Raw genomic sequence first — 12,254 nt, forward strand, 5'->3', positions numbered from 1 at the left:
TTTAGAGTAGTAGACATCAGATTTCTCTGTTAGAATCTTGACACCTATAACAACTTCATTGATCATGTTAGGCAGTTTTCGCATGAGAAGTCAGTTGGTTTTATAAACCTCTATGTATGCTCTCAGTCGTTCATACAGACGTATTTTCACACTCTGATAGCAAATGAGGTAACATTTGTTGTATACCATTGGATCACATTCCACACAGGGCAATAAGCTGAGCAAAATCCAATAGAACAGCATGGCCACCAGTAGCAAGATGATATTTAGATCTGATTAATGCATTATACTACATGGTATGCAATCTCCTAAAAGCTCATCAAAAGGAATGTTATAATTTAAACATGAGGCATTTGATTGACTGATAAGAGTGCTTACAATGACACAACATAGGGTCAGCAATTCTTTTCTCCAGCCAAAGAACACTACTAACAAGACCCGTGCCATCAACCTGAGAAATACTATCTGACCATATGAAAGAGCACATCCAGGCGTTCCGGGAAAGTCCACAGGCTGCAGAGTTACCCTCCCTGATTCATCTCTTAGTCTAAGGGTGTGCAGGGATATAACATATTTACATTAGCTCCTCGGGCATTGTTGTGATCATTTGGGTTTATGGTCTCCAAGAGTCCCATTAGAATCATGCTCCAAATTCCACAGCGGTGACAGTTTGACAGCCCATCTTTACTGTCATTATTTCTTTCTGATCTCACTTCCCTACTGGTGTTTGTTTTGTCAGTTTGATGCCTAGACTACTTGAGTCTAAACTTTGTCTCAGGTGTATTTCTAATCAACACAAAATTAGACACTATGTTCAAACCTTTACCTTTTATATTAGGATAAATTTCAATTTTTATTTAGCACAGTAAGCCGCCACCCATCTTATCAATTAAAAAGAAATGCAAGTTTGGCCAAAATTCAAGTCCATAAAAGGCCCACAATCCATAGGCGTGTTTTAAAGTAGAGGATGTTTTTGCCATGATATAGATGTCTGTGGTAGTGGTATAAGGTTTTTTTTTTTTTAAACAAATAGAAAATCTTACTATAGAAAACTTTGAGTGAATCTAGGCATAGATATAGTTAGATCTATATATCTGCCTTAGTTACTTTTCTTGTAAGTAAGACCCCTTGATTGAAGGAAAATAAGGGACAGAGGTTTACTTTAGATCACAGTTGGAGGTATAGCACATCCTGGCGTGGAAATCAAGCAAGAAGGAGCTTGAAGCAGATGGTCATAATACATCAACAGTTAAGAGGCAAAGGGAAATCAACACCTACCACTGTTTACCTGCTCAGTGTGTTTTCTTCTACTTTATGATGTCTCCAGAACCCCGGTCCAGAGAAGGGCCGCATCCACAGGTAAGATGGGTCTCCTCACATCAGTAAATGTAATCATAATATTCCCTAACAGGCATCCTCGGAGGCCTCTCCTACGATAATAGTTCTATATCCTATCAAGGTGACAATTGACAACAAAGGACACACTATCCTTTTATTTTTCATCTTTACTGATAATATCTCAATTCTCACCTTTGTTTTACACACACACACACACACACACACACACACACACACATTCACACACTATGGATTTCATTCCACGATGGAAAAAAAAATGGATTACATGGTTGTATTCTGTAAACAATGTCAAAGTGAACACTTCCTCAGCTTTTATATGTATCCAGTAGCAAGAACATATTTATACTTCAATAATATATTGCATCACATGGTAAGCAACCTCCTAAAAGCTTGTCAAATGAATATTTTTAGAATTTAAACATGAAGCCTGTGACTGACATATGTGGACAACATATCATAATGAATATTTTTGCAGCTTTTATATGCAAACAGCATATACATGATTTTAAACCTGACCTATAGACCCAATATATTGTCATTCAATTACAATGCTAAGACTTTACCATATGGAAAATGTAAGATGAGTATAAAATATATTTTTTAATACGAAATTTTATGATAACTTAAACAATCATGTGGAGAAATAATTTAAAAGGCCAAATGTAAAACATTACCAAAAACTCAATGAGAAAAAGTCATAAACAAATAAGAATATACCCAAGTTTTTGTGCTGACATATGCATACACCAGAACATGGGGGACTGAGACAGGAGGATTGTAAGCTTAAGGTAAGCATGAGTTACACAGCAAGAATGAAGCCACATTGCACTACAGTAAATTCCAGACTAGCCTGGGTACAAAACAAAATCCTATCTCTATAGAAAGTACAAACAAAAACAAACAAGCAAAGACCTTAATATATATATATATATATATATATGTGTGTGTGTGTGTGTGTGTGTGTGTGTGTGTGTATTTATGTATGTATGATTTGTATATCATATATGTATATATTATTAAATCAATAACTTGATATACTTGAAAACTCTAGAAAAACTCATTAATTTTTTAAAATTTTTATTATATTAAAAAGTTTTTTTCATTTTGCATACCAATCCCAGTTCCCACTCCCTTCCCTCCACTTTCTCCTGCATCCCACCCCTCACCCCATCCACTCGTCAGAGTGGGTAAAGCACATTGCTTTGAGGAAGGACCAAGGCCTTCCCTACTGTATCTGGGTTGAGAAAGATATCCCTCAAAAGAGAATGTGTCCAAGAAGCCAGTACAAGCAGTAGGAATAAATCCTTGTCCCATTGCCAGTGACCCCACAGTCTGTCCCAGCCATACAACTGTCACCCACATTCAGAAGGTCTAGTTTGGTCCTATGTTGATTCCTTCACTTTCTAGCCAGAGTTGGTGAGCTCGCATTAGCTCGGGTAAGCTGTTTCAGTGGGTATCCCAATCCTTTTTGCAAAAATTCTCACTCCTCCCATAATATTCTTTCTAAGAATCCATAATGCATCCACTGATAGAACCAGTAAAACAATATTTGTTGAGTATCCTCCCAAATACACATCAGTGAGCAATCCAGAATCCCAGTCCTCACAAAGTTTGGGTTCTAAAAGTTCAAATGGCAAATAAACAACTAAGTAGTTATATTTATAACACAATGCCAGGTGATGGACCTCTAGAATCAATAAAGCAGGTTCACCGACTTTAGGAAATAATAAAAATATTGCTTTGTTTTGTTGCTTGCTTTTGAGACAAGGTCTTATTGAGCTCAAGGTAGCCTTGAACACACTATGAGGATGACCTTGGAGCTTTCACTTACTGGTGTGCACCAACACGTAGTTTATGTGGTCGATACTTGGCCTTGGGATTAAAATCAGGGACTCTTGCATGGGAAGCAAGCATTCTATTAATGACAACACTAGCTCACACGTATGATTATAAGATGAGGGGTCAGGGACGGCTTCCCTAAGGACAGTCAAGGGTACTAAGTGCATCCCTAACAGAACTACTAATAAGATATCCAGGCAGAGGAAATAGTCTGCACAAGGGCCTTGTGCTAAAGGAAATGTAAGACTCCAATAATTAAGGTAAGTGGGGGTCACAGGGAGGTAGGAAAAAGCACCCAGGATCAAAATATGCAAGTCTGATAAACATATGGTTTGGACTCAGAAGAGTGAGTAAAAACATCATTAGAAAACTTAAATGGTGGTCTTGGCTACTAGGTGAGGAGGATGCAGAATGCAGAAGTTGAGGAGAGGAAACACCAACAGGGAGGATGTTCTGCCTCCAGACAAGAGATGATCCTGACTACTCTACACACAGAGGCTGCAGATAAGGAAGAGGGGGAATGTGAGAGCTTGGGTTAGGATAAGGAACAAGGAGCATGCTCTATGTTTTTACTCAACTAATGAAGGCAAAAAGCAGGCTAATAGGCCCAGATTGGGGCAGGAACTGGGATTTAATAATGGACATGTGAGTCTGAGGTGCTTGTACTTCTTAATAGAGTCAGTTTGGTATGGTTTGACCATATTTGAAGATCAGGTCTGAGTTAGTGATAGAAATCGTAAGTCATAGATAACATCTAGTGGAAACTTGATCTTGGTCCCCTTGGAAGGAGGAAAGCTGTCTGAGCACATAGATCTGGGTGAGTCGTACCCTCAGAACTTAAAATGGCAAGGATAAAGGAGATAATGGCGGTAATAGAAAAGTAACAGAGTCGAGGAGAGACTAATTAGAGCATGCTATATAAATGTAAGAATTATAAAAACAAATGCAATTGATAAAAAATAAAGACAAGGGAGACCATCAAAGAATCTAAAGAAAATAAGCAGGGCGAAAGTGGAACCATTTTTCAGGTTTTCATGCAGCGTGGGCAAACTCAGTTCAAATGGAAAATCACGTCCCTGGTGGGAGAAGTAGAAATTTCTCCAGCACCCAGCTACAAAAATCAATATGCAATGGCACTATGGTTGTATGAGCAAGGAAAGAAGGAAGAGACTGAGCACAACCCAGTTTAGGAGACATTTGGAGAGCAGGGAGACGAATCTTAAGGTGCCCCTCCACCATTCTCTCCAGAATGACCTTTCAAGTCCTCACAGAAAAGAAAGATGGATTCATGGGTCACTGGGTTAGTTCAAGGTGATGTGAATGCTGCACATGGCTAAGGGGTGAGTGAGGATGATTCTCTAACATATGCTCAGTGTTGAGAGATGACAATATGTACATTTGACATGTACACAGGCATTCATAGAGGTCCCAGTAGTGATGTCATAGTATCTCTTAATTACCAAGTATCCCTCCTAGGTATGGATTTGGTAATACATCAGTACAGACTCCAATCCTAGACTTTGGTTCCTGTTTTCAAGGGACGATAGGGCCTCTAGCTCTTTTACATGCCTGCTGCCTTTGCCATAGGCATCATGGTCAGACATAACCCACCTGTGTTGAAGAATTGGCCAGTCCATTCTGCCTCTGTCTTTGGAAACACAGAAACTGGTGGGGGCAGACCCAGAGTTCTCCCATCCAGATCGATGAAGAGGTATTTTCTTGGATTTTCCCAGTCTGATTCATGGCAAACGGTTTCCTCTAAGTCTTTCCTGTGGAGAAAGGGAAGAGGCAACTCTCTCATCACATGATAGGCAGCAAAATAAAAGCTTATTGGCGGGGCTGTCCTTGCAGCCAGTCAAGGGAGTCCCCAGCTTCCTATCCTGCCACATGAAGCTAATATCCTTCACCTAGTATGGCTGACCTGTATAGTAGCCTTCCCTGGACATCAGTCATGAGACATTTTGATTTTTGTACTCCCAAACTCCAAAACTATCAGAAATAAATATTTGGTCATTATAATAAATCATCTACCTTATGGCATTTTGGTATAGGCACAAATGGACCAAGGGGTATAGCTTTCATCCCACTAGTAAGACACAATTAACAAATAATAACACAGCAGAAATTGTGTGACTAACTGTACTGAGTTACCTACAATAGCTCAGGAATGGACATTTAAAAAGAAACAGTTTAGGTCAAACACGTCAATGTTCCATATGTGGTGGTTTATTTAGCCCATCCCTTTTCTCCCTAAAGCAGATTGTTTTTTCCAGTGTGAGAAAGCATAACCCATCTTTTTTTTATTTTCAGATCCTTGAATAAACCTCTCTGTTCATATTCAAGACCATAAGAGTAGTAGTTACACATGACCTATGACACATTGTTTATCTTTGGAGTTCCTAGCAGTAGGTAAAATCTCCTTCCATAACCTTATCCTGCTCAATGTCTCCCTGAGCCCCCATCTGAAACTGAAAACTTTGTGCCCCATGATAGAGGAAAGAATGGGGTTGATTTGAATCAGCTCTATTGAAAATATCTATAAGAAAAAAACAATAAAAATAACAATAAAACTGTCACAAAATCACTTCTTTAAAAAACAGACTCAAGAGGGGAGAAATCAGTAACTAGCATTTGTTGTTGGTGAGCAACATTATTAAAGTCATATATGAAAGGACAAGAATACAGGGGTGATGGGTAAAACACTGGGACCACTAAACGAAGGCACCAGCCCTTTCTACAGGGATTAATTTCGATTTGTGTGATGGTGTTATAATGTTTAATGTCTTATGGATTTAAAGAGTTGATAACTGCCTCAACATATAATGTCTTGTCAGTACTGAAAGTGGTACCTGGGCTGTGATGGAGGAAAGTAGAACTTGTTTTTGTCCTTCATCCTTAGCATCCTGGTCCTCTCTGCTGTTATTGGGTACATGATTCCAGTGCTGTATTCATTAGGCAGGATGCAGATATCCAGGTCACCACGATAACAACTCTTTACAAAACTAGAAAATGTGACATCTGAAACATTAAACAGTATATCACAAGATTATATCATGTGCACTACCAACCACAAACAGATACTATACTACATATTCCTTTCATAATGTGTATTACAAGAGCCAATTTAATTGAATCAGGATAACCCCAGGAAGTTTATTTGAATCTTAGTAACAAAATATCTGGGCCATACATGAACACTATATGAAAAAAAAGACAGCAATTCCAAGCTAGAAAGCTGGCTTAGTGGTTAGGGCAATGACTGTTCTTCCAAAAGACACAGGTTCAATTTCTTGCAGCTACATCGAGGCTCACAGTCTTCTTTAACACCAGTTTTGGGGTCTAACTCTCACTTTCTAGCCCTTGTGGGTACTTCATGTATATGCTGCACAGATCTGTATATATATGGCAAAGCACTCACACACATTAAATAATAAAAATGCCTCTAGAAACAATAATTTAAATACATTACAATCTTTAGGAAAAGTTAAATTAAAAACTTGATGAAAATCTATTTTAGGAAATATTCAAAAAAACTACCAGATAAGACTAAATATATGAGGAATAAGTACATAATTACCAAAACTATCTGATAGAAGATAAAAAATGATGTCTTTAAGCCTAACCATCTTCATAGATGGCTTCACAGAAGCCAACTACAAAGCTGAGGTATACTTTCTATGTCTCAGTTACTTTAGTGGACAGTAGGGAAAATGATTTCTATCCAAGAGTTATCTTTGAGTTAGATGGTTACAATGAAGTCTCTCCAGCAAGAAGAAAGCAGTAACTTCTGTAAGGAATCACTCACTGCCTTTAATATGCAGGGTGTTGCTCTTCGACATTCGGGCATCAGCCAGACAAGCAAGCACTAGGCCACACTGGACCTTCTTGTCGTATGATTTTGGAATGCTTCTGAAAGTTGTGTGCTTGCGTGTGCAAAGGCACATTCTTAGGACAAACTCCAGAATCCTACCTTGAAGCTTCATGATGCCGGAGACTAAATGGCCACTTCTCACTTTGTGCCATGGCTCCTGAGGCCATTGATTTGGTTCTGAGGTGAAAACTGGCCACAGGATGCCAATCCGGCCCCCTCTGGCATTGGAAGGCGCTCTGTCTGTTGATGTCCAGTTGGCTGACTGAGGTGTCTTCCTGTCTTGAATGCAGTCAAAAGAGGAGCTAGTGGCCACAATGACTGAATTCCTAAGCACAATCTGCACATCAATAATGGAGCTCAGTGGAGCAGAAGATACAGATGCAGCTGCCAAAAGGCCAATAGTATTGTCTACCAGAGTGATGTTCTGCAGGACCAAACTATTTTCCGTCTGTACCATGGCACCATAGTCAAAGTTCTTAAAGGCCAGAAATCCAGAGACACCAGTACAGTTGTTGGGTTCGTGTCTCTTATAGAGGTGAAGGCCATGGAGGCTTGAGTGGACCACATTGTCAGACCAAAGCATTTCAGAAGAGCAGCCATGGCCACATATATGAAAGCCAAGTCTTTCTGATCCTGCCACTGCATTGCCATGGAGAATGACATCCTTTGCATAGTTCACTTTGATTCCTGCCACCCAAGGAGATAACTTTGTTGACTGCATCGTTAAGATGACAAGGTTATTAGTGAGAGAATAGTTCAGACCCTCCAGATCAATGCCATGGCCATTGGTACCAAATACTATGTTGTCGTTTAAAATGATCCCATGACTGGCAGATGCATGGATGCCCATGCCGCAGCTCTGGTGTATGGTAGAAGATATCACCCAGGATCCTGCTGATATACCAGTGAACTCAATGGATGCATACATTGGTGACCCCAAGTTTTGAATTTCTACATTTAGAAGTTGAAGAACACCTACAAAGAAAATGTGCATATTCAAGTCAAGTCCATTCTTATGCACCACAAAATATCAAAGGAGCTTATTTTGGGGGCATCAAAATATGCAGATATTTAAGTAAAATATAAACATTAGTTTTACACTCAAACTATATATCACACCATAAATTCTCATTAACAAATATTAATCAGTGGAAATAATACATTCTTGTCTACAAACAGCCATGTGCAGTTTGGACTCTGATATAAGAAGTAAAAATAAGTATAAGGCAGGAAACGGCTTTGGGGAGGTACACAACTGGTTTCCATATTCTCTGCATTGACTGGATCAAGGGCACTGGCCCAGCATGTGTGAGAATTCATGATCAATTCCCAGGAGTAAATATGAACATTTCTTCAAATGACCTCCATGAAATCTTTTCTATTTTTTAATCTTAGCTACACTACATTTCCCACTTTATTTTTAAGACAATGAAATTTTGCACATCTTTGATGAAAATTAAAACTTACATAGTCTCACTGAAGACTTCAAGCTAATTTGAATGCTGTCAGTTTTATGCACTGTGTTGCTACACTGCTGCTTGAACCTGCAGCCCTGAGCCTACTAGGCCATTATTCTACCACTAGCTATACCTCTAACATGGACTTTTGGTTGTTTCTTAGTAGAGTTTCATTAATTTGTCTGCTCAGGTCTGTAATTTGTGATTTTCCTGCCTAAGCTTTCTGAGTAGCTTGGGTCATAGGCCTGAGTAACCATGCCCAGGTTGTTTTATTTTTTACAGACAGAGTTTGACTATGACACCCAAGAAGTGCTGAAACTCATTATGTAACCCAAGATGACTTCAACATCACAACTCTCTTGCCTCTCTCTCCCAAGTTCTAGGATTACAATTGGATATCACATATCTACCTGTACTGCCTTAAAAAGATAAAGTTAAAATCGTAGAGAATTTAGCCTGCACATTGTCTTTAAATTTGAGTATCAATAACAGAGTAAACGCTTTTGGTAAAAATACATAAAATACATACTATATGATTATAGGTTATAAATTAATAATGAAATAAAATAACTATAACATCTAATTTCCATATAACACTGAGTGTAGGTCAAACTCTTCTGTAATGTGTGCGTGTGTACACACACACACATATACACACACACAGAGTACAATTTTATCACAAAGATCCTATGAGTTAGATATGATTATTGTTCCCATTTTGCTGATAAAGAAACTGAGAAAGAAGATAGTTGACAAACTAAGATTTCAACCTGGACATATGACTAAATGTTATGAACCTCATTGCAAATACACACACAGTAGAGTAAAAGGTTCAACACTATAAAATGGAGTAACTTCATACAAAGTCAGATAACCAGACAATAACTGTATGCCAGTCACATATTCATTGCTAGGAAGTTTACAGCTTGACAGCTTGGCTTTTCTCTCCTTTCTCTTTCTTCCTTCCTTTCTTTCTTTCTTTCTTTCTTTCTTTCTTCATTCCTCCTTCCCTCCCTCCCTTCATTTCTTCCTTCATTCTTCCTTTCTTTCCCATTTTGTTTCTTGGTTGTTGTTGCTGGGATTCAAGATGTTTTGTTTTGGTTTGTTTTGGTTTTTGAGGCAATACCCAAAATAAACCATAAAGTTACTTCTTCAATAAACCTAGAGGAAACTAGGCACGTGAAATTTCAATGTTACTATGCTTCAGTACTTTTACTTCAAGCTCAAAGATTGACCAGCCTTAACACCTTCAGTTAATCCACTTCCATTTCAGAGATGGGAAAGTTAAAGCCTTGCAAATCAGTTGCTGTGAAGAAGTCTGTCCCTGTAAGAAGGAGACAGTGAAAGACTGTGTGCATTTCCTAGAACTGGATAAAAGAACTTCAATAATTAATCCTCCTGGTTGGCAATGACTGAGAAGCTTCTGGTAGATAGTATAGAAATTGTGTTAAACATTGTTGTATAGTAGTAAACTCTGAGCCAAACTTCCACCATCTTCAGCAGTTCGGCTGGCCCCACTCACAAAAGATCATCACCGCTAGGTCTGTTGACTATTTACCTTCCTTCATAGAGGGAATTAGCAGTCATAGGACCCCTACCTGAGTATTCAGTCACCCCCTGCTCACAAGTTGTATTCAATTATACCTAATTTCATGTGGTCTTTGGAAAGGAGCTAGAGGATATTGGGAGACGGGATGGCAGAGGTATTCTATCTATACAGACATGGAAAGAAATCCTTGCTGGCCACCTATCCTCCTGCCCAAAGCCCTTGCCTATTTTTCTACAAGTAAGCGTAATAAATTCATAAGTGACCCAGAGTGAACTTTGGTGTAGTCACATTTAGTTGATTTTTGTGATAAAAGGAGGAGATGGGTAGATGTTGTTTACATTCCCCCAAGGAAAGGACTTTAGCACAAAATGTTAAAATGCGAGATGTCTCTTGATATTCTTTGCCAATAGCACACAACTGAAAGATGTGTTCTACCTGTCCTAGTCATAGAACTTTGAAACGAACAACACCAAATGGAAATACAAGTTCACATGTTAACAGCCTGTTTCTTATTATGCATGGCGATTTTAGGCTCTCATGAACATATCCTGTGAGCAATATTTCAATATCTTATTTCAATGTGGTTCCGATTCACAGTTTCACACTGCTCAACATCCTTTCGTTTGAATGTACAGATCGCCTCCTTTCTCTCTTTCAAATTCCCATGCAATCTTTTTTATCCTAAATATAACGTTCTCAGTCTATATATTGTTCTCAGTCTATATATTGTTACTCATTTGTACATTCCCAGGACTGGCCATTAATATTGGAGAACCAGTTGGCTTGCTCTTCCTTAAAGGAGGCTGTTTCTCCAGTGTTTAGAATTTTGTAGTTGCCTGCAGTTCTTTGTGAAGGCTCCATGGTCCTCCCTTGTTTTTCTGTGGCATGATTTTTTTTTAGTATGAGACTATTAGTAATACTTTATTCACAATTAGTAATACTTTTTGAAGGATTTATTTTCTTTTTTTCTATTGAACATTTTATTTTTTTTCCTTTTTTTTCAAAGTTTATTAAATTATAAAAGTTTCCATTTCCGCCCCTCCTCCCAACACCCTCCCACTCCCCCCACTCCCTCTCCTCCTCCCTCTCCATCCCTAAGAGCAGTCAGGGTTTCCTGCCCTGTGGGAAGTTCAAGTTCCTCCCCCCTCCCTCCAGATAGAAGAGAAAGTGGGAAGTAGTCTACAAGACATAGGCACAGGAGACCACTTCCTAGGTAGAACCCCAGTAGCATAGACAATAAGAGAATCAATGAATTAATGAGACCTCCTGAAACTGAGAAGCTTCTGTAAAGCAAAGGACACCGTCAGTAAGACAAAAAGGCTACCTTCTGACTGGGAGAAGATCTTTACCAACCCCTCATCAGATAAAGGCCTGATCTCCAAAATATACAAAGAACTCAAGAAACTAGACACTAAAATTCAAATTAACCCAATTAAAAAATGGGGTGCTGATCTGAACAGAGAATTCTCAACAGAAGAACTTCGAATGGCCAAAAGACATTTAAGGTCATGCTCAACCTCCTTAGCGATCAGGGAAATGCAAATCAAAACAACTATGAGATACCATTTTACACCGGTCAGATTAGCTAAAGTCAAAAACACCAATGATAGCCTATGCTGGAGAGGATGTGGAGAGAGGGGAACACTCATCCATTGTTGGTGGGAATGCAAACTTGTGCAGCCACTGTGGAAATCAGTGTGGCGGTTTCTCAGGAAACTGGGAGTCAACCTCCCTCAAGACCCAGCAATTCCACTCTTGGGAATATACCCAAGAGATGCCCTATCATACCACAAAAGCATTTGTTCAACTATGTTCATAGCAGCACTATTTGTAATAGCCAGAACCTGGAAACAACCTAGGTGCCCCTCAATAGAAGAATGGTTAAAGAAGGTGTGGAACATATACATTAGAGTTTTACTCAGCGGTAAAAAACAATGACATCTTGAATTTTGCATGCAAATGGATGGACATAGAAAACACTTTACTGAGTGAGGTAAGCCAGACTCAAAAAGAGGAATATGGTATGTACTCACTCATAAGTGGATTCTAGCCATAATTAAAGGTCTTTGAGCCTATTATTTGTGATCCTAGAGAAGCTAAATAAGAAGGTGAACCTGAAGAAAATCATGTAGTTATCCTCCTGGAGATTGGAAAGAGACAAGAGGGCCAGAACCTTCAT

General features: G+C 38.9%; 1 protein-coding gene across 2 annotated transcripts in view; it reads right to left on the bottom strand.

Annotated features, from left to right (window-relative positions):
• Nucleotides 1-12,254, bottom strand: part of Pkhd1 (PKHD1 ciliary IPT domain containing fibrocystin/polyductin) — a 456,733-nt gene that overhangs the window by 105,987 nt on the left and 338,492 nt on the right. For both annotated transcript variants that reach the window (XM_087898011.1, XM_087898010.1), the window contains exons 58-60: nt 7,169-8,044; nt 6,048-6,216; nt 4,810-4,967 (exon numbers count right to left, since the gene is read on the bottom strand). In XM_087898011.1, the coding sequence (XP_087754137.1) occupies nt 4,810-4,967; nt 6,048-6,216; nt 7,169-8,044 (1,203 nt within the window). The remainder of the gene's footprint in view (nt 1-4,809; nt 4,968-6,047; nt 6,217-7,168; nt 8,045-12,254) is intronic.

The sequence above is a fragment of the Myodes glareolus genome, chromosome 18 (assembly GCF_982192425.1).
Source record: "Myodes glareolus chromosome 18, mMyoGla1.1, whole genome shotgun sequence".
NCBI lineage: Eukaryota > Metazoa > Chordata > Mammalia > Rodentia > Cricetidae > Myodes > Myodes glareolus.